Here is a 23,998-nt window from a genome sequence, read left to right on the forward strand (position 1 = left end):
ACAGAAGGGTCCCTGCTCCACAGAGCTTGCCTGCCAGGTTGTGCAGCCTTTTTGTTACTAAAAGAGAGAAGTTTGATGTTCTGATTTTGGATTTTGTTTTGCTGCCTGAGGTGCTAGCAATTGGTGCATTATTATGTTGTGTTTTGGTTTACCTGTTTTATCTTTCCAACAACACGATCTCCCTCTCCTTCCCCCCACACCCCCATCAACCACCTAGGGTGCCATTTAGCTCCATGACAGTCCTACCTCCAGGAGATATCCAGATCCAGGGAAAAAGGAGAGCCCGGAGGAACCAGAGGTCAATGCAGCCACAGAATGACTTCATGACGCCCCAGGACGTGCAGACTTCCTCACTTTAGCCTGTCACTTTTGATGGACCTTTTATACGAATTGATTTCATAATAGTAAATGTTCTATTCTCTACCATACTTTTGTTTAGAAATATATTCCATTTTTATTCATGTGGGACGTCTTACAAAACCTAAGATGTTGATTCATGTAAGAATTTTGATAGACTGACCAATGTGCCATCTTGCGTCCTCATTACCATCCACATTAAATTGCTCAATTTAAAGCACCTTTTACACAAGGCCTCCCAGCTTTCAGCATAAAAGGATTCTTAATCTCCAGCATAATTATGTGCCGCCTTTGACCAAGCAATAAGAATTGCCATGCAATTGAAGTCCAGCAAGAAGTCTTAAGTGAAATTAATAGCCCTGGCCCAGTCCCTTGCAGGCTGTAATATTACAATACTGCCATAGATAAATTACCAGAGTGTACCGCGACTAACATTCACTGTTCAGAAGAGGTTGAGGATTGATCTGGAAACGTAGATTTCAACTTCAGGTCTGAGCACAGGCCCTTGAGGTCAGTGCAGAAATCAATTAAGTGACTCTTCTATTGGGAGCCGGATGGAAATGGAAAATGGATGTTTCATTACATTGCTAGGCTCCCTTTTGACTTTCACACCTTCAGACTGCAGCTTTTGAGCTTTTGTCCTACAAAAATTGTATTGTTTGCTTTGGAATGAATGTTGACTGAGTACATAAGAGAAACAATGTCTTTTGTGGCCAGAGGAACTCGAGGTTTAATGAATAACTATTAGGTGTGTGCACTGCAAGGGGCTCACCTCATGCCCAACATGAGTCTCTGTTGTTTGGTTTATTAAAGCCTCCAAAAAGCTTGTCAGGAACACAAACCTGATCCCGATCCTGCTGATGAGTGGTGTTAACACTCAGCCACAGAGTCAAACCAAATGCTGTCACACCTGATGCTTTTAGCCCATGCTATCTTGTTTGCATATTATTAGCTTTGTCGGAGAAGCAGTCAAAATTAACTGCAGAAAACCCCATTACCACATTCACCACATCTCTAAACTTAACTAGCAGGGACTGCACGGAGTCTGAACATCCTGATAAAAGTGAGCCTCTTTTTCATGCAGTTCTGATAAGATTTGGCCAACTGACAGGCTGACGCAATAATCTGTGCATTAGGAAACTGTGCGTTGGAGTTCAGCGCACAGTTTTAACGCGCGGAGTAAAAAAATAAAATATTTCATCTCCTGATGCAGCAAGCTGATGATATTCTAATGAACTGGGTAGTTTTAAAAAAGGCGCACATCCTGGAACATGTGTGTTCAGCACAGGCTGCCTGCACATTTTAACTTGGTGGAGGGGAGTGTGAGGTAGCGCAGCAGAAGAGGGCAACCATTGAGGCTGAACTAGCAAAATCCCGATTACAGCTCAGCACGACTCAACTTGAAATGCTGAAGGGGCAATAAAGTGGATCAGGCAAATCTTACTGGCATTCCAAAGATCTTAGTTTCCCCGAAATGAATCAACATAACCTACCAGCAATACCTACATTTGAAAAATGCTTGTTGGCAGGCCATAGAGATCCTCTTTGTTTTCAAATCACTAAAATCAACATTTTAAAAGGAGGGCTTAGCTAGCGCTGGAAACTTACTCCACCCCTGACCAAGAGTCAATTATGAGCACTAAGAAAATGGGAGTTATCCCAACAGACCTCTGTGCATTGGGAGGCATTAGCTAATGCCCTCATTAGCATGGAATTTCCATGTGAGGGTGCTAAGCTGACCGCATGTTTTGTGACATAAAACTCCTTGCTGCATAGGCAGTTAGGTTTACCTGCACAAGATGTGCACTCCAGTGTGGGTAAAGCTGCGCCATCTCTGAACGCACCTCTCTGCATCAGCCTAATGGAAAGCCGCGCGTCAGAAACCCAAGCCAATTCACGCATCCACAATTGGTAGAGCAAGCAATGACTCAAAATGGTCAGACCCCTCTGTATTGATCCACTTTTATTTATTCATAGACATTTGATATTCCACCTCTTAGCAAGAATGGCCTCAAGGTGGATTACAATCAGTGAGCTGACCACTACGTTAGGAGAGGTATGATCTGCTGTTTTAGATTATTTTCTTCACCTGTGCTTTAGAAAATCAAAGATATTCCTGCTGCAGGCAGAAAGAACCAGAGAAAAGTCTTGTTTTACACTTTCTCACAGGCAACTGGCTTGCTTATGTGCCTTTTTCCCAGGATAAGAGCATGCATTGGTGCTGGAGCTCTGCCATGCCAATGTAGTTCTCATTTGGTTTGCCATGCTGGTGCCATTAAGCAACATGCATTCTACTGTATTATAAGATACTCATATCCTCAAATATCATACATAAAACTGAGGCAAAAAAAAGTATTTGATGTTCCTGAAATTTCATTCTACATACCCATCTATACCATTAGCTTGGTAGATTTATCTATGTTTTGCTTTTTGACTATGTACACAATTTAACTTTAAATTGAATTATTGTAATTTATATATTTTATACATTGTGATATCATATTTTTTTTCATGGGTTGTATGCTGCTGTGGGCATCTATGGTATATAAATTTGAATAAGAATGAATAAATTGGATTAATGCAACTCACTGTTCCTAGGACTCCCCTACTCCACCATAAAACCCCTCCAAATGCTCCAAAACTCCATGGCAAGAATCACAACAAACACTCGAAAAACATACCACATTACCCCCATCCTCTGAGACCTTCACTGGCTCCCCATCCCGTATCCTATTTAAAACTCTCACCATCATCCACAAAGCCATCTACTCTCACCATTCCAACTGGCTCGACTTTCCCTTCATGGCTGCTCACCCAAATCAACCCACGAGATCTATCAACAAAGGACCCCTTCACGTGCCCCCCCTCAAACAGCACATCTCACTTCCACAAGAGAATGCACCCTCACAATCGCTGGCCCTGAATGTTGGAACTCCTTGCCCTCTATTCTCCGTCTCGAACCACGTTACTTTAAGTTCAGAAAGAAACTCAAAACATGGTTGTTCAAACTGGCCTTCCCTGATTAACAGCCACCCCCACCCCCCCAATATACATTCCAGTCTAAAAAACCCTCCTTGAAGCCCTTTCCAGATATTCTCTATGTATTTATACCTCAATTACATATGTATATAATGCCAATTTACTTTACCAGTGTGTATTTATAACTTAATTACATATGTATATAATGCCAGTTATACCTTACCTACTTATGTATATAGATCCAGTCAATCATACTTCACTCACATATGTATATAGCTTCAGTCAATTACTTCTCTCTCTATTCAATTGATAATTGAGAGTTGTCCTATATCAATATATTTATTCTGATTTACTTTGTTAAGAAGTTCTCTGCAGTTGCTCTATCCTTCCCTACTGCCTGAAGTGTGCCCCCTACCTTACTGTTTACTAGCCCTGTTATATGTATTTTCCCCTGCCATTGAAGCAGTGAGCAATGATGGAGTTGCATCACATTATGAAGGTTACTACCCTTTTTAGTAAAGGGTAGTAACCACTGCATCAAGCAAGTTAACCCATGCTTATTTGTTTTTCCAGACTGTACAGTTCAGTGTCCTTATTGGTTGACTGAATCCCATCCCTCTTTTCCCCTGCCATTGAAGCAGTGAGCAATGATGGAGTTACATCACATTATGAAGGCTTATTTGTTAAGGGTAGTATCCGCCACACCAGCAAGTTACCTCCAAGCCTCTTACTTCATTCCCCTCCCCCTTGCCTTTAGGGATCCATAGTGCTTACCTTTGATATAGCAACTAATTACATTTGAATAAGAATGAATAAATAGGTAAACTGGAATGCTGCTACCGGAACTATCATTATCTACCTTCACCAATATCATTCCAAACTGCCCAAAAGGCTAATAAAGGCCCCTAATTAAAGCACATAAAACTATACCTATAGAGAGACAACCTTGCCACTCTGATATACATATTTATCCTCACTCGACAGGAGTAATGTAACTGGGCCTCCCACAAAAATTCCTAAACTGTCTATAGCTAGTGCTGCGCAGATGTTATCTGATAGCAGCCACGGAGACCACATTACGCAATCCGGCTGAACCTACACTGGCTACCAGTACCTTACCAGGTCCAGTTCAATGTCCATCTGCATTGCCTTTAAGTCACAAAACATCAAGGTCCAACCTATCTGATAGATCACCTGTCCCCCTATAAACCATCTCATAGTCTAAGATCCAAAAAAGAGAGGCACTTCTGCAGCTGCCATCTCCTAAAACTTCTAGGCTTCCTCAAACCCATAAGTGTGCCTCTCCCAAGCTAGCCACCAAAATTTTAACATCCCACTGTAGGTAAAGCTAACACTCCTTCTCTAAACCTACCTTTCTTACAGGCCTATTCAAAAAACTCTATGGGAGAGCTGGCGCTCCGTGTTGAACGCCCGCTCTCCTGGGCACGCGAATCTTTATTTAAATTAGGGCCCACGCTAATAAGGAGGCACTAGGGACACTAGCGCGTCCCTAGCACCTTTTTATTATCGGAAGCGAAAGCTGTCAGCGAGTATGACAACTGACGCTTAATTTTACTGGCGTCGGTTGTCAAACCCGCTGACAGCTACGGGTTCGGAAAACGGACACTGGCAAAATTGAGTGTCTGTTTTCCAACCTGCAGGCTGGCAGACAGGTTTTTTTTTTTTTGGACCTCCGACTTAATATCGTTATGATATTAAGTCTGAGGGTGTACAGAAAAGCAGTTTTTTCTGCTTTTCTGTACACTTTCCTGGTGTTGTCTGTGATTAACGCCTGCCTTTGGGCAGGCGTTAATTTCTGAGAGTAAAAGGTGCAACTTGGTCGCGCATTTTACTTTCAGTAACCCGCAGGGATAACTAATAGGCTCATCTACATGCATTTGCATGTGATGAGCACTATGAGTTTCAGGGGGTTGGCCGCACATTTTCCACACACTATTACCCCTTACAGTATAAGGGGTAATAATAGCGCGTGTAAAACGCATGGTCAAACGGGTGGTCAAATAGGGTCTAAACTCTAAACGGTGCGCTCAGCCGAGCGCACCGTTCTGTATTGGCTTGTGAGCCAGTAAGAAAAAACACTGTCACCAACCTCTGACATCCCTCACCCCAACCCTCTTCTCTTAGACTCCACTGTTGTCAGCATCAGTTTCTGATATACTGTGTATGTATGCTATGTCCACGGATCGTGTATCACGTTTTTGTATCATGTATCTATATTTATGTATCATGATTATTTTTTTTACATATCTGTTCACATACTATTTATCATGTTTGCATCCTTTGTCTTGAGGATGAAAACTACTCAGTAATGCTGTACCTCATGCTGAATACAAAGGTAGGAGACCTAGTAACAAATTCTCACAATAAATAAATATATAAAAAGATAAACACCTGCAGAATGTCCTTAGAAGAAAAGATATATTTTGAATGCAGGTGTGGTCATTATAAATACACATTTTAATTCTAAACAAATATAAAAATATAATGAATATATTTGGGGGGGAAGAAGACCAACATAAGGAGGAATAAATACAAAAGAACATAAGGAGGAATAAATACAAAAGAAGCCAGTTGATGTTTTAAGCAAACTTGGCCCCGTTTCTGTTTGAGCTGTTGACATTAATCCATTTTCTTTCATATCCCCAGTCATTTTTACGTTTATTGCATTGATGGTTAAAAGGAGACTGGCATCTCTCCGAGAGGGGAGGGGAGAGCGAATGGTGCGGTATTGCCAACCTTGCATATTTGCCATGAGTTGGGGCTTGTTTTTTTAGTGATTTACTTTTTTATTTTATTTTTTGTTTAACTCGAGGGTAGCTTATTTATTGGGCTTTTTTCTTTTCAACTCACATTTTTTTGGGCTTGATGGGTAAGACTTGTGCCCTGCTTTTCCTGTCACCTCTGATTGGCTGCTGCTGCTGCTGCTGCAACTTCCTGTCTCTATTCCACCAGGCCCCCAACCCCAGGTGTCAGTATGGGGATTGTGACTGCAGCCCTTAGTCAGTTCCCTGTAGACAATCCCATTTGATTATATCAAAGATGAGGAAAAGAGCAGCAGCTGCAAAAGTATCCTCTTTATTTTTCCCTCGGGCCTGCCATATAAAAGGGCCAGCACCCTCTAGAAACAAAAGTAAGAAACTACATTTTAACCCCTCATTTACAATCCTAATATAGTGATCGGTCTCTGGGAGGACTAACCAGGCAGCCTTTAATCTGTCAGTAAATAGTGGTCACTGGAATCTACGCTGAAGAGAGAAGAGTGATAACTGGAGTTCTTTAAGGATCCATTCTAGCACTGGTTCTGTTCAATACCTTTGTGAGCATTATTGTGAAGGCTAATGCAACATTTTTGTCAATATTGCAAGAGCATTATGGAATGAGACACCAGGGTACTTGCTGTACCAACTTCATGCCAGCCAGTAATATGCTGAAGTGAGTCAATGAAAATATGTCTCGTGACAGTGCTGACAGGACAGAGGATGAAGAAATAGTGGCTGCTGTCATTGATTGTCGGACCTTTTTTTAGTTAACTGTCAGAAGTATGACCATTTCTTTCCTCCTTTACACTCAGAAAAGTATTTTTTAAAGTGTTTTCTATGTATAAATACTTTCTAATAAAAGTAGTTTAAATTATGCGTGTTTTGGGCTTGTTTTTTTCGGCAAAGTGTACTTGTTCTTTCATAACTTCCTGGCAATACTGGCATGGTGCCACTTGAGAAGCCCGAAACATTATGGATGGCAAAACAGAGCTGGGATAGTTTTTGTTGCGGGATCCCAAAATCCCAGGGAGATAACACTCTTGTCAGAATAAGAGAGATGCTTTCCACTGACCATATGTACTCTCTGCTGGGCAACAGGACATTGTATCTAAATACAAGTCATGAAATCAAGCTTTACTAAAATGTACAAGAACAAGTAAGAAAATATTTTCAGATCAATTTATATGCATGTTTATTTCTAAGAAAAAAGAGACATTATGGTTGTAAAACATATTAGAAGTTTGATTAAGTCTAGTTCCACCAAAATTCCAGGGCAAGGTGAATAAATCTGCCTGGCAACAAGCACCAAAGGTCAGGCAAGATGCTCTTGTGTCCAATGCTCCAGCCAAAGGGAAAGTTGCATCTTTATAGAGACACAGACAGACAGCACAGCAGGAGAATGTCCAAAAGAGGAACCAGTGTGTGCCAGCCTGACTACGGCTAGCAGCGATAATGAAGCAGTTTGCCCAGCTGCTGGGGTGAAATGTAGAACCAGAGCTGGGACATTTGTAGTCAGAAGGGGGGGGGCTATACTGGCTTAGGTGTTGAAGTATATCTCAGTGCCCTTTTTTGTGCACGGTAAGTGACAAATTACAAGAGTTCTGGGTAACGCATGACGGAGGAGGAGGGAATGGAAGGGTATGGAGCCTACAGCAAGAGTTCTGTAAATGAGACAGATGTAACAATTAGCTCTCTGAAGGAGTTTGGAGAGCAGTCAGACACTGCACTTTGTGTACCTGTTCTCGTTCCTTCCACCAATACCTCGTAAACCAAAGACAAATTTCCTTACAATAAAGATTTCATTATTGGCCATATTTGGTTCTCCTGTGTATTGGTATTGGGGACAAACACACAAAGGCCATCATAAATAAATTGTTTAATGTAAACCAATATGATGTCCACAACTAATACTGGTATATTAAAATCTCTAAATAAATACATAAATAAATAAATAGATAGATAGATAGATAAATAAATAAATCCTTAGGAAGAGACCAATTGAAACGTTTTTGGGCACTGTACTACTGTAGTACATCTGTCCTCCTTCCCCCTAACATCTAACATCATTTCCCATTCCTTAGGAGTGCAGGTAAGGCAGGAGCTGCAGCGGCCCATAGGCTCCTGACCAGAATGTATAGTGCACCTACCCAGTGTGTGCTCTTCCCCTGCTCTTTAATCTCAGGGTCCCATCCCCAGCTCTTCAATGTTTCAGGAAAGGCGAGCTGTGTCTCCTCTCTCCTTGCTGTGCAGGCTGCAGTACTCAAAGTGGCCACAAAGTTTCAGACTCATCTTGTGGCCACTGAGGGTACCGCATCCTTTCAAATTTCTCAGAAAGAAACTGTTTTTGTTTTTTCTCTCTTTCAACTTTTTTCCTTTTCATTTGTTTTTTTTCTTTTTTTATCTTATTCTTTTTTCATTTACTTTTTATTTGCATTCAAATTGCATAAATGAATGAAATATGCAATAAATTATGTATCAGTAAATTTAAGATAAACAAAAGAAACAAGTTAAGCATATTGCATACCAAGGTGCCCATCAAGAGGTAAATGGTGGGGGGATTAAAAAAACATTAAAAAGTCAAAGAAAATATAGATAGAAATAAGATTTAAAAAAATAGAGAGACTTGCCTATCATTATTTTAGGGTGAGAAACCTATATCACTCTTGATCATGCTGGGGAATATAAGTGTTGATCTGTTAGATTTATGGACAAACATTATTTTGGTTTCTAGATTTTATATAGAAATCCTTATCCTGAATGTGGTTACTGTAAGCTGATTGGGAGATAATGTATCCACAGACATATCCATACTATTAATGAAAAAATAAATTCCTTTTTCTATTTTTTGCTAAATCCATCAATTTTATGGGAAAACATTATTTTGGTTTCTAGCTTTTTTTTGTAATAGGAAGTTATGTTTTAAGAAGGTGATATGTAGGCTATAATGTAAAATAATATCTACCTATCCTGAAAATTTGGGTATGGGAGGTAGGATAGTTTGTGAGATAAGCAATCTTTTATTTATTTATTTATTTTTAGAAAGAAAAAAGGCAAAAAAGAAAGCATTTTTGTGGTTTTCATTTGTAATCTAAATTCTACCATTACAGTTTTTCTTCTCTTAGTTGCTTTTTCACTGGCATATTGTAGCAGACTCCAGAGCTCACCAGCCAACCTCTCTCAAGGATCAACAAGCAAAGCTACTAGAGTAAATTGAGACAGCTGAGAGGAAAAAGTAATTTTAAGTAAAGTCCAGTATTTATCAGTCCAGTATTGGGAAAGCATAGACTGTATCCACAATGTAAAAGTGTCACACTGAACATTGTTTAGTAGAAATGTAATAAAAAGATGCTCACAAATTAGGCATTACAATAGTATTAATAAAAAAATATGAATGTATTATTAATCGGTTTACTGTCTAATTAATAGCCTGAAAAAAAGTAGAAATTATTAGTTTTAGATACTTGATCCATGATAATGCGCATCTTATGAAACGATTTGTTACTATGTTATCCTTGATAGATTGTTTCTGTCCTATTAGATAGTTTCAAGAAACTTGTCCGTCTTTCTGGACTTACTGATTTGGGTTAATGAATATTTTTCTAATTAGTCAAACTGCAGAAAGTCTTTAATAGATGACCCAGACTAGCTGAGTTTGTTTCTAAATTCTCTTTTTGTTTTTGTTTGGGGGGTTTTTGGGGGGATGAGGGTTGTTGTTTGTTTGTTTCTTGCACTGTTGCTCTGTTTTTTTTTCACCTGCACCTGTGAAATGAGGAAGAGATGGACTCTAAATTTACATGCGTGCTTTTTCTTCTTCGGAAGAAGTAAGTCATCTTAAATTTAAAAATGAAAAAATTCATTGCCTTCTGTAATGGAAACCACAATCGTCTCCTTAGTCTGACAACTGCCTAGATGCAGCTTTGGAATATTCTGATGCAACTTCAAGATCACGGAAAAAGGAGACGCAAAATGCATTTACCTATTTACCTGTTGTATTTGTCAATTTACTAGGCATATTTCGATTTGTGTACAATACTCTAAACAAGCAAATAAAAGCGTATTTAAACTGTGAACTGGGATGCTAACTGGAGAGCTTGGAAGGAAAACTACACATTATAATACATTGTAAATGATAATTACACTATTTTATCTGCAAAAAAAATATTGTTTTGGGGGGAAAAATTGTAATAACTTGTTTCAGTCTACGGTATGATACTCATGAATTATATAGGGCAGCGTCTCCATATTATGAGAAGCAAGCTACAGCCACAGAGAAACACTGCACTAATGAGTCCTTGCTTGCCAGCTCACTGCTGTACGATCGAAATGATTCATTTCACTGTAAAGAAAAGTATTTTGCTACTTGTGATGTTGATTCTCTTTGACAAAAATATTTATAGCTAAAGTCCGAAGCTGGTTTTAGTGTTTGGACCAGAAAAGGAAGCTCAACCAAGTTCAGCAAAAATAAAAGAATAAAATACAAAAAACAAATCATTTTATTGTATAATGAAGCCTCTAATAGAGTAATTCAGATTTCGACTACAGTATTCAGAACTTAAGTTTGTAGACTGAATTGTGCAAATTATATTTTAATAGAACGTTAACAAATTATATTTTACAAATTGCTAAATGTGCTTGCCATGCTTTCTTCGTTTCACTACCTTATTTTAATTGACCTGGGGTTGAGGAGTTTTTTTTCCCTTTCTTTCTTTGCTTACTTTTCATTTCCTGCGTTTCAGACTTCTCCAAGCAGTGCTTCTTTTTGAGAAATGAATTTGAAGGCTTGTCGAGTCCATCTTGTCATTAAAAGTTCTGTCGCACCTGGGCCACATCATAGAGTAGAAGAAACCCGTCTTCCGTCTCATTAATTACAAACATAATTTACAGCCCACAAATCGTGCCTCTGAGATACTTTTAAGTTTTAGCTTTTTCTCGTCATTTTAAACGTGCTTTGTATCTTTTATAAACCCTTTAATATGAACAAACCCAGAGATCAGATTTATTGGCAGGATGATTCCGGCGGTATCCTGTTCCTAATGTGCATTTTAGTTTGCTAGTTTGTTATGATAAAATTGCAAGGGAGTCTTTCACAAGGGAGTCTCACCAGCTCATTCTACTTGCTTTCATTTTTCAACCAACTTTTATCTTTCAGGGAAAAAAAAAAAGGCCGCTTTCCGATGCAGTTTTGACTTAGTAGTAAATTCTGACTTAGCATTTGGGATGATATTCGGTTTCACTTGCTGGTTTTATGGCGAACGAAATATTTGCCACCTCTTCTCCCCAAACCCTCTGCTGGTTGTATTTTATTATCCTGGGAAATGAAAAATCTCTTCTACTGTCGTTTTACTCCCAGAATCCTGTTTAATAAAACCGTCTCGAAATTGTCGCCTCCATATGCTGTGCTTTCAAGGTCTAACAGGTATAGGTTTAAATAAATTCGAGGACTAACAGGAAAGAGAGTCCTGCAAAGCAGATTGTAAAAATCTCAGACTTTGTTGCACCGCTGCCTTCTGCATATTTTGAATCACGACTCCCATGGTGGCTGGCACAATAAATGACCTGCTTAGATTATAAAGGAAAAGCCGAGCTGTTTTATATTTATTGAGAAGTGTAATCAGTTAAACGTTACCAACAATCTGAAAATAAAGTGCTACTGACATAGACGCTAAACCTGAACTGTTTCTAACTGATACTTAAATACCCCCCGTTTGCTTGAGTCAGGCGTGCGCTAATCAAGGCTGAAGGCCGCGAAGTCCCTCTGGAAGCACATTTTACATGCACGTCGCCAGGCCACCTAATGAATTCATTGCCGGGCATCATCGCAGCACACAAGCGCCAGGCAGCCAAACACTTGTTGTGCAAAGGAGTCCTGCAGTGAGCCCGCGTCTCCACTAAGCGGCGCTGCGAGCGCTGTTAGCAGGGAGCCCCGGCCCGGAGATTCCCGTTCCTGCTGGCGCGCGGGCGCTCTCTTTTCTTCCAAGAAGGTCAGCATTGTTGAACTCTGCCAGTATCAAATGGACTTTCCGATGTTAAATGACTGGCCGAGGCTAATAGTTCAGTTGATCACAAGACCGGTACCGCTATATGAGGGGGGAGCGGATGATCTTCAAGCGCAGAAGCCCTCAATGTGACACGGCTGACCCAAGGGAGCCCCTTCCTGGAGCCCCGCAGCCTTTCCTTTAAGACCAGGAAACATTTTCTTTTCTCTTCGTGTCACTAGCACTGTTCCTGAAGAAACTAATAAACACCGCCTGCGCCTTTTGCTACAAAGCAGAAAAAAAAGTGCAAAGCAAAAGCACTTTAGATGCTGCAGGGTCCATGTAACGTGAATGTAATATATTTTCTTTTCATGTAAATGCTCCTACGCTGTAAATGGTTCTTTGTTGCCAGGACAGACTTAAGATCGTTTCATATAACCTGCGGTGCAGCTTTTCGTTTTATGCTTATTTATTTTAGCATAGCTTCAGGTGAAGTTAGAGAACAGCATTTTCCTCCAGTTAACTCCAAGCGCCCGATTGCATCTCCAAGTGTAGAAACTTGAGCTTTACAGCAGTTTTATTGCTGGAAGAAGAAAATGCAGGAAACGGTAATATTAAGCAGTTCAAATTAACATTTTGAGATAAACTTGCTTTACTACAACATGAAACGCAAATACAAAATCATGACAGAAAACCGGACAGCTTGATGATAGCAGCTGGGTTATTTCCGAAACGAAATGATCGCCACTGTTTCGATTTCTATTAATGGCGGGAAGTATGATGTTCGGTTCCCGGGTAATCAGATGCCCTCAGAACTAGGAACTGTAGAAAATAATTCAGACAGAGGTGGGGGTAAAAGCTTCAAATTATCAGGGTTTATTTCGAAATTAGATACCCGAATGACCAAAGAAGGTTATGTTTTGTTTTTGTTTTTTTGTAATACCGCGGTGTTCCTATCGCTCATTTTCTCACGGCAAGAGAAAACAAAACTAATACTTGGGCCCAAATGTGCGAAATATTGTCTCACACTGCGGAGAGGCCTTAATACATCCGGCCTTAAATGTTTCCCTATATTCCTTCAATAAGTGACTGAAATGTTTGTTTAACGCACGGTTTGGGTGGCAGTGAGATTTAGAGCCTGGACCGCTCCTCGCCTAAATGTTAATGTTTACCAATTCATTTTAGTGCACACATCTGGTAAAAAAAAGAAAAAAAATGTTCGCAGTAAATGTTTTCAAAAGTAAAATACGGATTCCGAATTACGGGGATGATTTTTCTGTAGGCACAAATAGAATATTCCCCTTTAAAAGGAAGCTCCACACAATGTTGCATCTGCCTACTATCAATAGCTCTGAAGGAAAATAAAAGCACCTGCACCGGTTCTATGTGGTGAGTACCATTCTGACTCTGAACAATTAGTGTATCCTGCTAGAGACCCTGTTTATAAACAGATCAGAACAGAGTTCAGTCCTCGCCTCAATTGAGCTGTGATAGATAAAGCAAAGCCATCACCTCCCTGCGCCAACCTGGAGGGGATTCTCATTCTTACCGCTATCTGAAGAAAAAAAAAAGCCAGGAGAAAGAAATCTGGGTTTCCAGTTCATAAGAACATAAGAAATTGCCATACTGGGTCAGATCAAGGGTCCATCAAGCCCAGCATCCTGTTTCCAACAGTGGCCAATCCAGGCCACAAGCACCTGGCAGCAGGACCGAGTCTTTACTGAGGGAGATGGGGATCCCCATGTTAACCCCCTACCCTTGCAGTAAAACACATCCGGAGCCCCTGCACCCTGAGTCAAAGCATGGCTTATAACATGGCTGAGGCTCTCTCGCGTCAGCTGCTCTGACGTCTGCCTTCACAGTATTAGAATAACCAGATGGGCAAATACAACCCAGAGCTCTCACAGGGCAGGGTTGAGCCGACCCGAAGAATATCTTTCATTGGGCGAAAGATGCTGCTGGAGCTAGGGACCCAACGCATAGACTGACCTCATTCTATATAACAGTTACTTCTTGCTTTACATAACCTATACTAGCTGTGCTGTGCACCTTGAATTTCATAATCGCCCATGCTGTACAGATTTCACGTGTTTTTAATCTATCTATCTATCTATCTATATCTCTCTATATATATCTTGTTCTTCCAAAACTTAGAGTCCCTCTTGATTACCTTAAGTCTTCCAAAATTGTTGGGGTTTCTATAATAACAGGATAAGTCCTTATTCTCCAGGTAGAGGTGGAAAGCCACCACTTAATCCTGTGAATAAGCGATCTCGCTTCCAGTCCTTGTGACCTGGAATAGCCACTGTGGGACACAGGGCACTGGGCTCCCTGGATTATTGGTCAGACCCTTCTTATCGCCTTATGGATGCACTTTCCCTATCCTAGTGTTTGTTATCCCACCTCCGGAGGTAAACTGGCCTTGAAATATATTGCGCATTTCTTTTACGTTTACGGCACTTCCTGTTGCTATTTATGATTCTTTGGCCTTTTATCTTGAACTCTGCCTAGTGTAATCTCTTTTCCTTCCAAATAATTGTGCAGGTTGAAATTAAAAGGCAGATGGTCCTTTCATAGCTTATTGTTCTGGGGTGGAATCCCACCACTCAATTAAGGGGAATGGGAGAGGGGAGGGTGACGTATATGAGGGTCACTAACGCAAGGGAGCACTTTATCCCTCGCCCAATGAAGCTCTGAAACCCCTCTCTCCCTCTGCATCTCCTCTGGCTGACCGCCCGCACCTCCCACTTAACCCGCTGGGCCCTGTGAAAAAGAGGAGAAAACGCACATTTTTTGTTTCTGAGAGGTATCTTCTTCTCTACCCACACTACTGACTGCATTCCCAGTGTCTCTGACCGTGCTAGTTTGCCGCCTCTTTCTGTACAGGTTGAAAGGGACCCAGCATCACTTCCTAACCAAGCCGTCCGGTGGCGAAGGGCCGATCCCCCACCAGCCCTTCCCGACCCTCTACTCATTGGGGCCGCTGTCACACGTCAGGGCCCGATCCTCGCACCGAAGCTGCTTTCCAATGTGTTACGTCTCATCGGAGCGCCAAATAAAAAAAAAAACCATATAGACATAAAAAAAAAAAACCCAAACCCTGTAAAAAGCAGGTTTATCAGGGCACGGGGTCTGTAGAGATAAGAGCCATATATTTCCTCCCAGAAAACTTCCAGGTATAAGATTGGAAGAAAGTCAATAAACAGGACGAATGTGCAATTAATGCGTAACAAGTGTCAGAGATGACAGATATAAATTATACCGAGGCGCTAGCGTGGGCCTGAAAGAGGCAGCGAGAAGGATTCCGCATCTCCATACTGGTTTGGGTTTTATTTATGAGAGGTTTTAAAACGCTGCTCCCAGTCAGGGCGGAAGGAAAGGGAGGCAAATTAGCAGCCCCCGCTTTTCATCAGTGCTAGTTGGGAGTTCCTGGGAGAAAGGTGATGGGAACGCTCATAAGCAGCATCTGAAAGAAGCAGATACTATAATAATTGCATATACAGTAATCAAACGATTTGGGGGAATAATATACTAATGTCCATGCATTGCAAGGCTAGGTTTTCAATTATGAAATCTAAAAACTCGTAGCATGCAATGCACGGTGTTGTATTTGCAGGCACTGGTTTTCCCCTTCGAGAAAGTTGTAAAAAGGGTCGGAAACTGAACAAAATCTTAAATGTAATTGCTCCCACTCAGGAGACTATGCAAAAGTTTTCTTCGGAGCGGTGCCGGGGTGCTTTGCTATTCCTTTTCATCACGTCAAGTCCGTATATTTAGATTTACACAGAAGAGGCTAAGCATACATTCAGGTCCCTGAAGTGCCGGCTTTGCGAGTTGGTGCATTTCCTCATTAATAGACTGAGGACCGATACGGACCTCGCCTCCCAGTGGCGTTAAAGCCGAGGAGGTCCATTCTTCCTGAACAAAGCGCGCCTTGAAAGGGTGGTCCCTGGGCTTGGCGGAGGGGTTCTGCTCCGGATCCAGCAGTAAGAGATCGGATTCTAATCGTGTAAACAGGTCCTAGAGCAGATCCCTCCCCAACACATAAGTCAACATTTTGGCAGAAAAAAGCATCTTCATTAAGTGAATTGTTCAGTTTCACTAAATATATTTTTATAGGCTTGGTTATAATCTCTAACAAGCAAATCTAATTAGGAAGGATATATAGCTGCGTGCTGATAAAAGGGACTAATATTGCAACTGTCTTCTGTGTGGTATGTTGCATGGATTTAACATTTATTTGTGTCGATTTTTAAATGTGTCAGATTAATTATAGTTATAATTAAACTAGAAGTATAATAAAGAACATATCCAGAATCAAAGGAAAACACACAAAAAAATGTCCCCTACTTGATGTAAAGAATATGTGCATTTAATTAAGATACAATGTAAAGTGTTTTTTTTTTCTGCCTGCTGCCAATGCCATTATACTCACCATATATTTAAGGCGCTCTGAGATTAAGATTTAAAAACAGGAAACAAACGGGGGAAGAAAAGACTATAGAGTAATTATGTGGTATTGTTGAATATATATTTGTAAGGAATTCTGAAATACTATTTAACAATGTTTTTATTCAACCGGGTAGTGATGTGTTCAGCGTTTTTGCTTAGTTCTTAGACTAAATAATTGTTCAACTGTTGATTGAGCAAAACCATCCTACAAATGGAAACCAGATTTTTATTTTTATTTTTTTTACAAGTCGAGCACGGTTCCTATATTGTCGCTGAACCCCGGAAACACCTCTTTGATTCATGGGATCATTCTGAAGAACCAGTTTATGCTTTACTGTTTTAGAATAACAAAAGTAAGACTACTGCGATTATACTGCTTTTCCTTTCGAAGGGCCCTGCTTTTCTCAGGTTTTTCTTTTTTTTTTTTTTTTTCTTATAGAAATAGAAAGGGGGGAAAGCCTCAAACAAGAGAAATAAAATCACGGCAGTGCAAAAGAGTGAGAAAGCGGCCAAGTGATCTCACACCTGCTGCATCACAGCCCTGTCATTTCCTAGAAATAAGATGCAACCGGGCTTCTGAAAATGACAACATTCTGGCACAGGGCGCGCAGGGGACACTTTTATCACAGCACTTGCTAATTGTTTGGTTAAGTCCCATAAGTGCCTGTTTTACAATCACACTGCAAGGTTTTAAGGTGAGAATGTAAGAAGGGTCTTCTCATGCCCCCAGTTCTTGTACGGCACAGCTGCTTTGAAAGAACGGATTCTGCTGGCTTTATAAATCTGGGGGGTTTTACCTTAACGTAAAAATTAAATCTGCTTCTGGATTCCCGGGGCTATCATTTTTCACCTCCAGGATCAGATTCACGGACACATCTCATCCGTTTCACTCTGCCTTCAAATTATTCAGATAATTTAAACAATACGTTGAAGATCTGTAAAGCAGCGGGGATCCTAGCAGTGAGCGTTTCTGAAAGGCTGGAGGGGGGCTGGTAATAGATTTACAGAGAGGGTTTTTTTTGTCCTTCATCTACCCAAATCCTCTGGAAGGATACATTTCCATCCTCAGATTCCCCGGGTGGGAAAGAAAGAAGGTGAACCCCCGAAGCTGTTTGCCATTGGTAATCAGCAGAAAAGGTGCATTTATTTATGTACACATTTTATATACCGTCCTCCCATGTGAAGATCACAACTGAAAGTAGAGATGTTCCCGGCAGTCAGCTCCCTGCTGGTGCAAAGTGAGTCCAAACTCACAGGGAGGGAAGGGATCGGAATGGCACATTATACAGGAGGCACAAAGCAGGAAGCATCACAGTCTTCCGAGCAAGGTAACAGGATGGCTGTGGTTACTTCTACTGCAGCTTGTCTCCTCTACCCTGTCCTATACATGGTTAGCTTTTTATTATTTTGGAATGGTTGAACGGTCGGCTACATATGTACATTACTAGATCTCTGTTTCCTCTGTGTGCCTCTGCGTGCTACTGCTTCCCTCTTCCAACTGGGAAAACACCACTAAAGATGCAATAATAACATTAATCCAGCTAAGCATGTCTTTAAGCACAAATTTGCGTATTCAGTTCGGGACTTTCTCAGACGCACTATAGGTAACAAGAAGAATAAATCTGCTTCTCTAAATTGTCAGAGACAGAGAAAGAGACGTCTAAGAAAATGAGGTAGGAAAAACAGTCAAGAACGAAAAATAAACATTACATTAAGTTTTATATTTAGTTATATCCATGTAAAGAAAAAGGTGTATGAAATCGTCTTGTCTGCAAACCTAATTTTTTTGTGCTAATATGAAACATCCTCCTACATTTTATGGACTGGATGCAAGTTTTGCTGTTCTGCACATAAGTCCTGTAAGCCAATTCTATACTCCCTGCTCAAGAAAAGATAAACTAAGTTTATGTACAGGTCGGGTTTATATTACTGAAGATATTTCTGTCTCACAGCTAATTGTGATATGTATCTACTTAGTGTGAGTTTTTATTCTTCACATTATGGGATCCTGAGATTAACATCTCCTAGAACCTGCTCTGAAAGCAGCAGCTCATTCTCAGACAGTGTCTGTGATGTCAGCAGGGAGCAAGGGGCCATAACCACTTATAAAATAAATGCACCTGAAAAATTCAAAGATTCACCCAGCTATCTGCTTTACAGTCAGCCCGAACCAGGAAAAAAAAGTCCATCACAGATTATTGATCATCCTAAAAAAACATAAAAATGGCATTCAAGAGTGTTTTGCATATTAATTGGAGCACAATAATTTACAAAATGTACGATAGTCCCTTCTATCATAGGTGAGGGAAACAAAAAGAACATTAAATGAAAGATTTCAAGGACTGGTTTAAAATAATGAGGGTGGACCTTAGTCTATGGAATGCAAAATGAATTATTTCAGCTATTTTAGCGCGATTTAAGCTTAATGAATATTTTTTTTGGGGGGGGGGGAGTTATCCATACAAGTATCTATTTTTTATGTTCAATCATTTTTATTAGTACTTGAATGTAATATCAACTGTTATAACTTGCAATGAGCAATAATTATCTATTTTAGTACCTTCTATATTTTATTTCATTTTCCATGATGCTTCAAATGTATTTTATCTAAAACTATCAATTTAATCAAAGCAAAAATACAAAGCAGCTGAGATCTGCTAATCAAGTTAGAAGAATCTAATGCGAATATGTAATGCCTTTCAAATCACATTAAATACATTGTAATGATAATATCCACAGTTCTTTAGCTTTATTACAACGATACATACTTTCAATTTAGTAGTTGAATAGAATGCGCTTCCCAAACTATGTTGCGCTTTTAATTGACGTAATATGCTTAAACAGATAATAAATACAGTGTCAGCTTGAATACTGTACCTAAAGGATATTAAAACAATATGCCTAATTATTTCAAAATGATAAATATTTCACAATAAAATAAAACACGTCGTAGTTAAACATCTAAGTCCATTGTTACATCGATGAGGTAAACCGCTATAGTTTTGTTCAGCATCTCAGACACATGCAACTTCTCAAAACTTGATGCAAAGTCCATTGACTAAAGTCATGAATAATCCCTGGAATGGACAAGACAATCCTTTGCAGTCAATTTCAGACAATATAGATTTAGAGGAAATAATCTAGAAAGACAAGGAAGCCATACTTTACCGAATTAACCTCGAATTGTACTACAAAACAAAACATTGGACGCTCCAGCTAATATATACTTCATGGATGTGTTAAGAGTAATCGATGTACAATCTACGTTCAACAATTACAACGGCTGGCATTATCTAGTAGTACAAGGTCCTGAGGAATCTTGCATATATAATATTTCATTTTCTATGCTTCCAAAATACTTGCTTTTACAGCAATATTTTAAGAAGATTTTTTTTATAGTTATATTAGCTCTCTCATATTTTAAAAGTGATGCTTTGTAATCAAGAATTTGATTTATTTGGTTGTGATACAATACGTGGACCTATTTTTTTTTTTTTTGCTCCGATTTCCTTTTAAACCTTTAGCCTAACTAAACTCCCATTCAATGGAATTTATTTAGTTGCCTGAGAGATAAATCAGTGGGTAGATTTACAGCCATTTAAAGTACCTGACTTTATAATAGGACCTTCATTTACTGTGGCTCTCCTTCCAATGACGTGCAAGCACAGCGAAGGACAGGGGGTTCCAATCTGTCGGCCAATCAGAGCGCGCCCTGCCGCGGGCTCGGCCAATGGGCGGGCGCGCCGGGCAGGTGGCTTTGCGGTTATCAGCGCCTTAGTGTGCCGCTCCGCTCTCAGCTCGGAGTCCATTTCCCCAAGAACTCGGGGTTTTGTTGTTGTTGTTGTTGGGGGTTTTATTTTCACCCCCTCCCCCCCCCCCCCACCGACCAACACGGGGGACCCGGCGGCCGGATCCTTCTGTCTCCTTGTGGATTTTCCCAGCCTGGACCCGAACAGATCAAAGCGCCGGGGAGGGACACTCCGGAAGCGCGCGCTCCGGGGGCCGGCACCGCTTGCACGAGAAACTTGAAGCGCTTCGGCGGTCCTGGGCAGAGTTGGAGGGCTCCTGGAAGAGAAACTTCGGTGATTTTTGGGTTCTTGCTGTTCTTCTTGCTGCTGCTGTTGTTTTCGTGGCTGCCGAGGGCGCCCCCCACCACCACCCCGCGTGCTTTCTGCCGGCCTCGGAGTGTCTTTAACCAAGCGAGCGCGGAGGGGGGCGGGAAGGGGCTGCTTTCCTTCCTTGATGCTCCCAAATGTTAGCGGTGGGGCAGATGGATTCTACTAACCGGCAGAGCGCCTTCGTTCTGAGCAGCGCGCCGCTGGCCGCCCTCCATAACATGGCCGAGATGAAGACGTCCTTGTTCCCGTACGCGCTGCAGAACCCCTCCGGCTTCAAAGCCCCCACCCTGGCCGCGCTCAACGCCCAGATCCCGCTGGGCACCCCGCACGGAATAAACGACATCCTGGGCAGACCCTTGGGCGCCGGCGGCAACCTGCTGACGGGGCTGCCCCGCATCAACGGACTGGCCGCGTCCGCCGGGATGTACTTTAACCCCGCCGCCGTGTCCCGGTATCCGAAGCCCCTGGCCGAGCTGCCCGGCAGAGCGCCCATCTTCTGGCCCGGAGTCATGCAGGGCGCTCCCTGGAGGGATCCCCGCTTTGCCTGTCCCAGTAAGTACAGGAACGGCGCGAGAGAGAGAGAGTGCACAGGCTTTCCAGTGGTTTCCTTCTCCCAACCCCCACCCCAGAAACTTTTCCGAGGATTCAGGTTTTCTTGCTTTCTGCAGTTGAACTTTGTGTGCTTTTTTTTTTTTTAATTTCCAGTTCATGCAATGCATTGCATTTTATTCAGACACTTAGGAAGGCAAGTGATATTAACAACTTCTAATTTCACATATCTTTATTATAAAAGGGATAAATAGAGATTATATAGCTATGTATATCAGGAGCTGCAGGAAACCTTCATTGGTTTTCACAACTACAGAATACGTTTCAGACAGAAAGCAGAGATCATTATGGATTGCAAATCATACCTGTTTCCCAGAGAATAAATATTACTTAGTATTTTTAGAGCATATAAACTCCTTCTTTTGCAGCCTGTTTCAGATGTGCAAACGGCTATCGGTATATAAGAAACTCCAAATAAAAAATAAATAAATATAATACACTGATTATATTTTGTACAGAGATGGCGATTGTTTACATGTTGTTTTAACAAATTACTTTATCTTGTTGTTGGGTTTTTTTTTCAGCACAAGGTGGAATGGTTCTCGACAAAGACGGCAAGAAGAAACATTCAAGGCCAACTTTCTCAGGCCAGCAGATTTTTGCTTTGGAGAAAACTTTTGAACAAACTAAATACTTGGCAGGTCCAGAAAGAGCGCGGCTAGCTTATTCTTTAGGAATGACAGAAAGTCAAGTTAAGGTAAGCAACCCGAATATATAAATTAAAACAAAGTAGCATCCACATAATATTTGTAGTCTAGCAAGTGAAGATATGACATTAGAAGAATATAATGCAAGAATAACGTTTCAGCATTTAATGTTAAGCCCCACCAGCTTGTTATAGACAATACCAGAGAAAATAAAAATGAAATAGATTGAAACATGAAAAGCCAGAACTCAACTATCTGGAAAGCAGAAATTACATTATGGTCATTATAGCTTAATGTAAGACTGCAGATGAAAAGCTATAGCAGGCACTGATTGAAAGATGAATTCTTGGGTGCCAGTACACATTTTCTGTCAGTTCTGAATATAATATATATTTATCTGCACTCATCTGTCTAGGTACCTTTTTTTTTTAAATAAAATAAAACATTCATGTACCAATTGGCTAGAAATATCAATCATAATATTGTAGTAAGCAACATTTCATTAACCATTCTTTTTTTGAAAATGTAAATACGCACTAAAGTAATTATCTTAAGATTTCTTAATTTATTTCGGGCACTGTACCTGCCATAGATCATCATAATGGCTCAGAATGAAAAATAAGTTGGCTGTCAGAGCCTTTTAGTTTCTACAATTACATTTCATTTCAGATGAGAAAAGCGGATGATTGAATATTAATTTCATTATATTTAGGAGGCTAATTTCACTAGCAAATTATCTTATAATTCAAAGGTCAGTTCTGAGGGGGGGAAAAAAGCTGTTTGTTTTTTTTTGACGGTTTGTAAAACATGAAATAGCAGAAGAGCGATCAGAGAAATCTTCCGGCTATGGATCGCAGTCAGATTGAAATAAGCTGATCCACTCACTGTCTGTCTGCTACTGTCCACATTTTAGGGTGCCCTAACGCCACCTGTTTATGTCAGGGGGTGGGGGGGGTGGCTGGCGGTTACCTTCCTGCCCCCCGGGGGCCGCTGGCCGTCCAGCTGTGCTGAGCTCTGGCTTTGCTTCCGACAGGTGTGGTTCCAGAACCGCAGGACGAAGTGGCGGAAGCGGCACGCGGCCGAGATGGCCTCGGCCAAGAAGAAGCACGACTCGGAGACGGAGAAGCTGAAGGAGAGCTCGGACAACGAGGACGACGACGAGTACAACAAACCCCTGGATCCCAACTCGGACGATGAGAAAATCTCCCGGCTATTGAAAAAGCACAAGTCCGCCAATTTAAGCCTCATTAGCCCCTGCAGTAACAACTCCGACACTTTGTGATACAAGGACAGGCTTGGAAAAAAAAACAAAAAACACTGAAAGACCAGGACCCCCTTTTCCTTCCCAGGCGCTTTATAAAAGCTGAATTAACCAGGGTACAAAAAAATTATAAAGAATTGTAAGTGGATGTTTAAAGGTGATATGTGTTGTACAGCGGAAAATGTATGTGAGATGTATATATATTTTTTACAGAATAAGTTATGAAATTATCTTACTGCTCATTGATGTAAGTTGGACTGCAGAGGAATCTTAAAGTACAGTTTTCCCCCTTTTATTCCTTTCTTTTATTTCAGGTCCTTACCGATTTCCTAAACCTAACAATCAGACTTTGTCACTGTTTTGTATAGATTTCTGATTCCAGTTCAGCCACTTTGTACAGACGGTAAATTGCTAATTTTGTGATGTAGATTTCCAGTGCAAAAAAAAACAAACCTTTATTGTTCTTCCCTCTCTTTTTATTCGGTGTTTTAGCCGTTTCCTCCCTCCACGGATTTCATGCTCAACTACATCAAACCAACCAAAAAAAAAAAAGAAAGAAAGAAATGGACACTTGCTTTTATGTTGGATTTAGAAATTGTCTCCACGGTGGTTGGAGAGACTTTGTATAATCAATAAATTATTTAACAAGCTTTTTCTTTATATTTTTATTTCACATTTCTTATTAAAATTCGTGACCGCTGAGGCAATGGGGGGTGCTTTGAACCTTGTTGCATGCACTGTCCTAGAAGTCTACTATTTCCTTCCAGGTTTTTGTAACGAGGAGATGCGATCAAAATCCCCCCGGTGCGAAATCCTACTG

The 23,998-nt window shown here is 40.8% G+C and overlaps 1 protein-coding gene across 1 annotated transcript; it reads left to right on the top strand.

Moving 5' to 3' along the window:
• The first annotated feature begins 20,424 nt into the window (after positions 1–20,424).
• On the top strand, positions 20,425–23,771 carry NKX6-2 (NK6 homeobox 2). Its single transcript, XM_029610774.1, has 3 exons — positions 20,425–21,213; positions 21,795–21,967; positions 22,951–23,771. Exons 1-3 carry the CDS (start codon positions 20,796–20,798, stop codon positions 23,197–23,199), a joined length of 840 nt encoding a protein of 279 aa, XP_029466634.1. The 5' UTR covers positions 20,425–20,795; the 3' UTR covers positions 23,200–23,771.
• The last annotated feature ends 227 nt before the right edge of the window (positions 23,772–23,998 follow it).

Source organism: Rhinatrema bivittatum, chromosome 7, assembly GCF_901001135.1.
Source record: "Rhinatrema bivittatum chromosome 7, aRhiBiv1.1, whole genome shotgun sequence".
NCBI classification, from domain to species: Eukaryota; Metazoa; Chordata; class Amphibia; order Gymnophiona; family Rhinatrematidae; genus Rhinatrema; species Rhinatrema bivittatum.

Coding starts and splice junctions, on each gene's coding strand:
- NKX6-2 (XM_029610774.1), top strand. CDS start 20,796: ATGTTAGCGGTGGGGCAGATGGATTCTACTAACCGGCAGAGCGCCTTC. Junction 21,214..21,794: donor TCCCCGCTTTGCCTGTCCCA/GTAAGTACAGGA, acceptor TTTTTTTTTCAG/CACAAGGTGGAATGGTTCTC. Junction 21,968..22,950: donor TGACAGAAAGTCAAGTTAAG/GTAAGCAACCCG, acceptor TGCTTCCGACAG/GTGTGGTTCCAGAACCGCAG.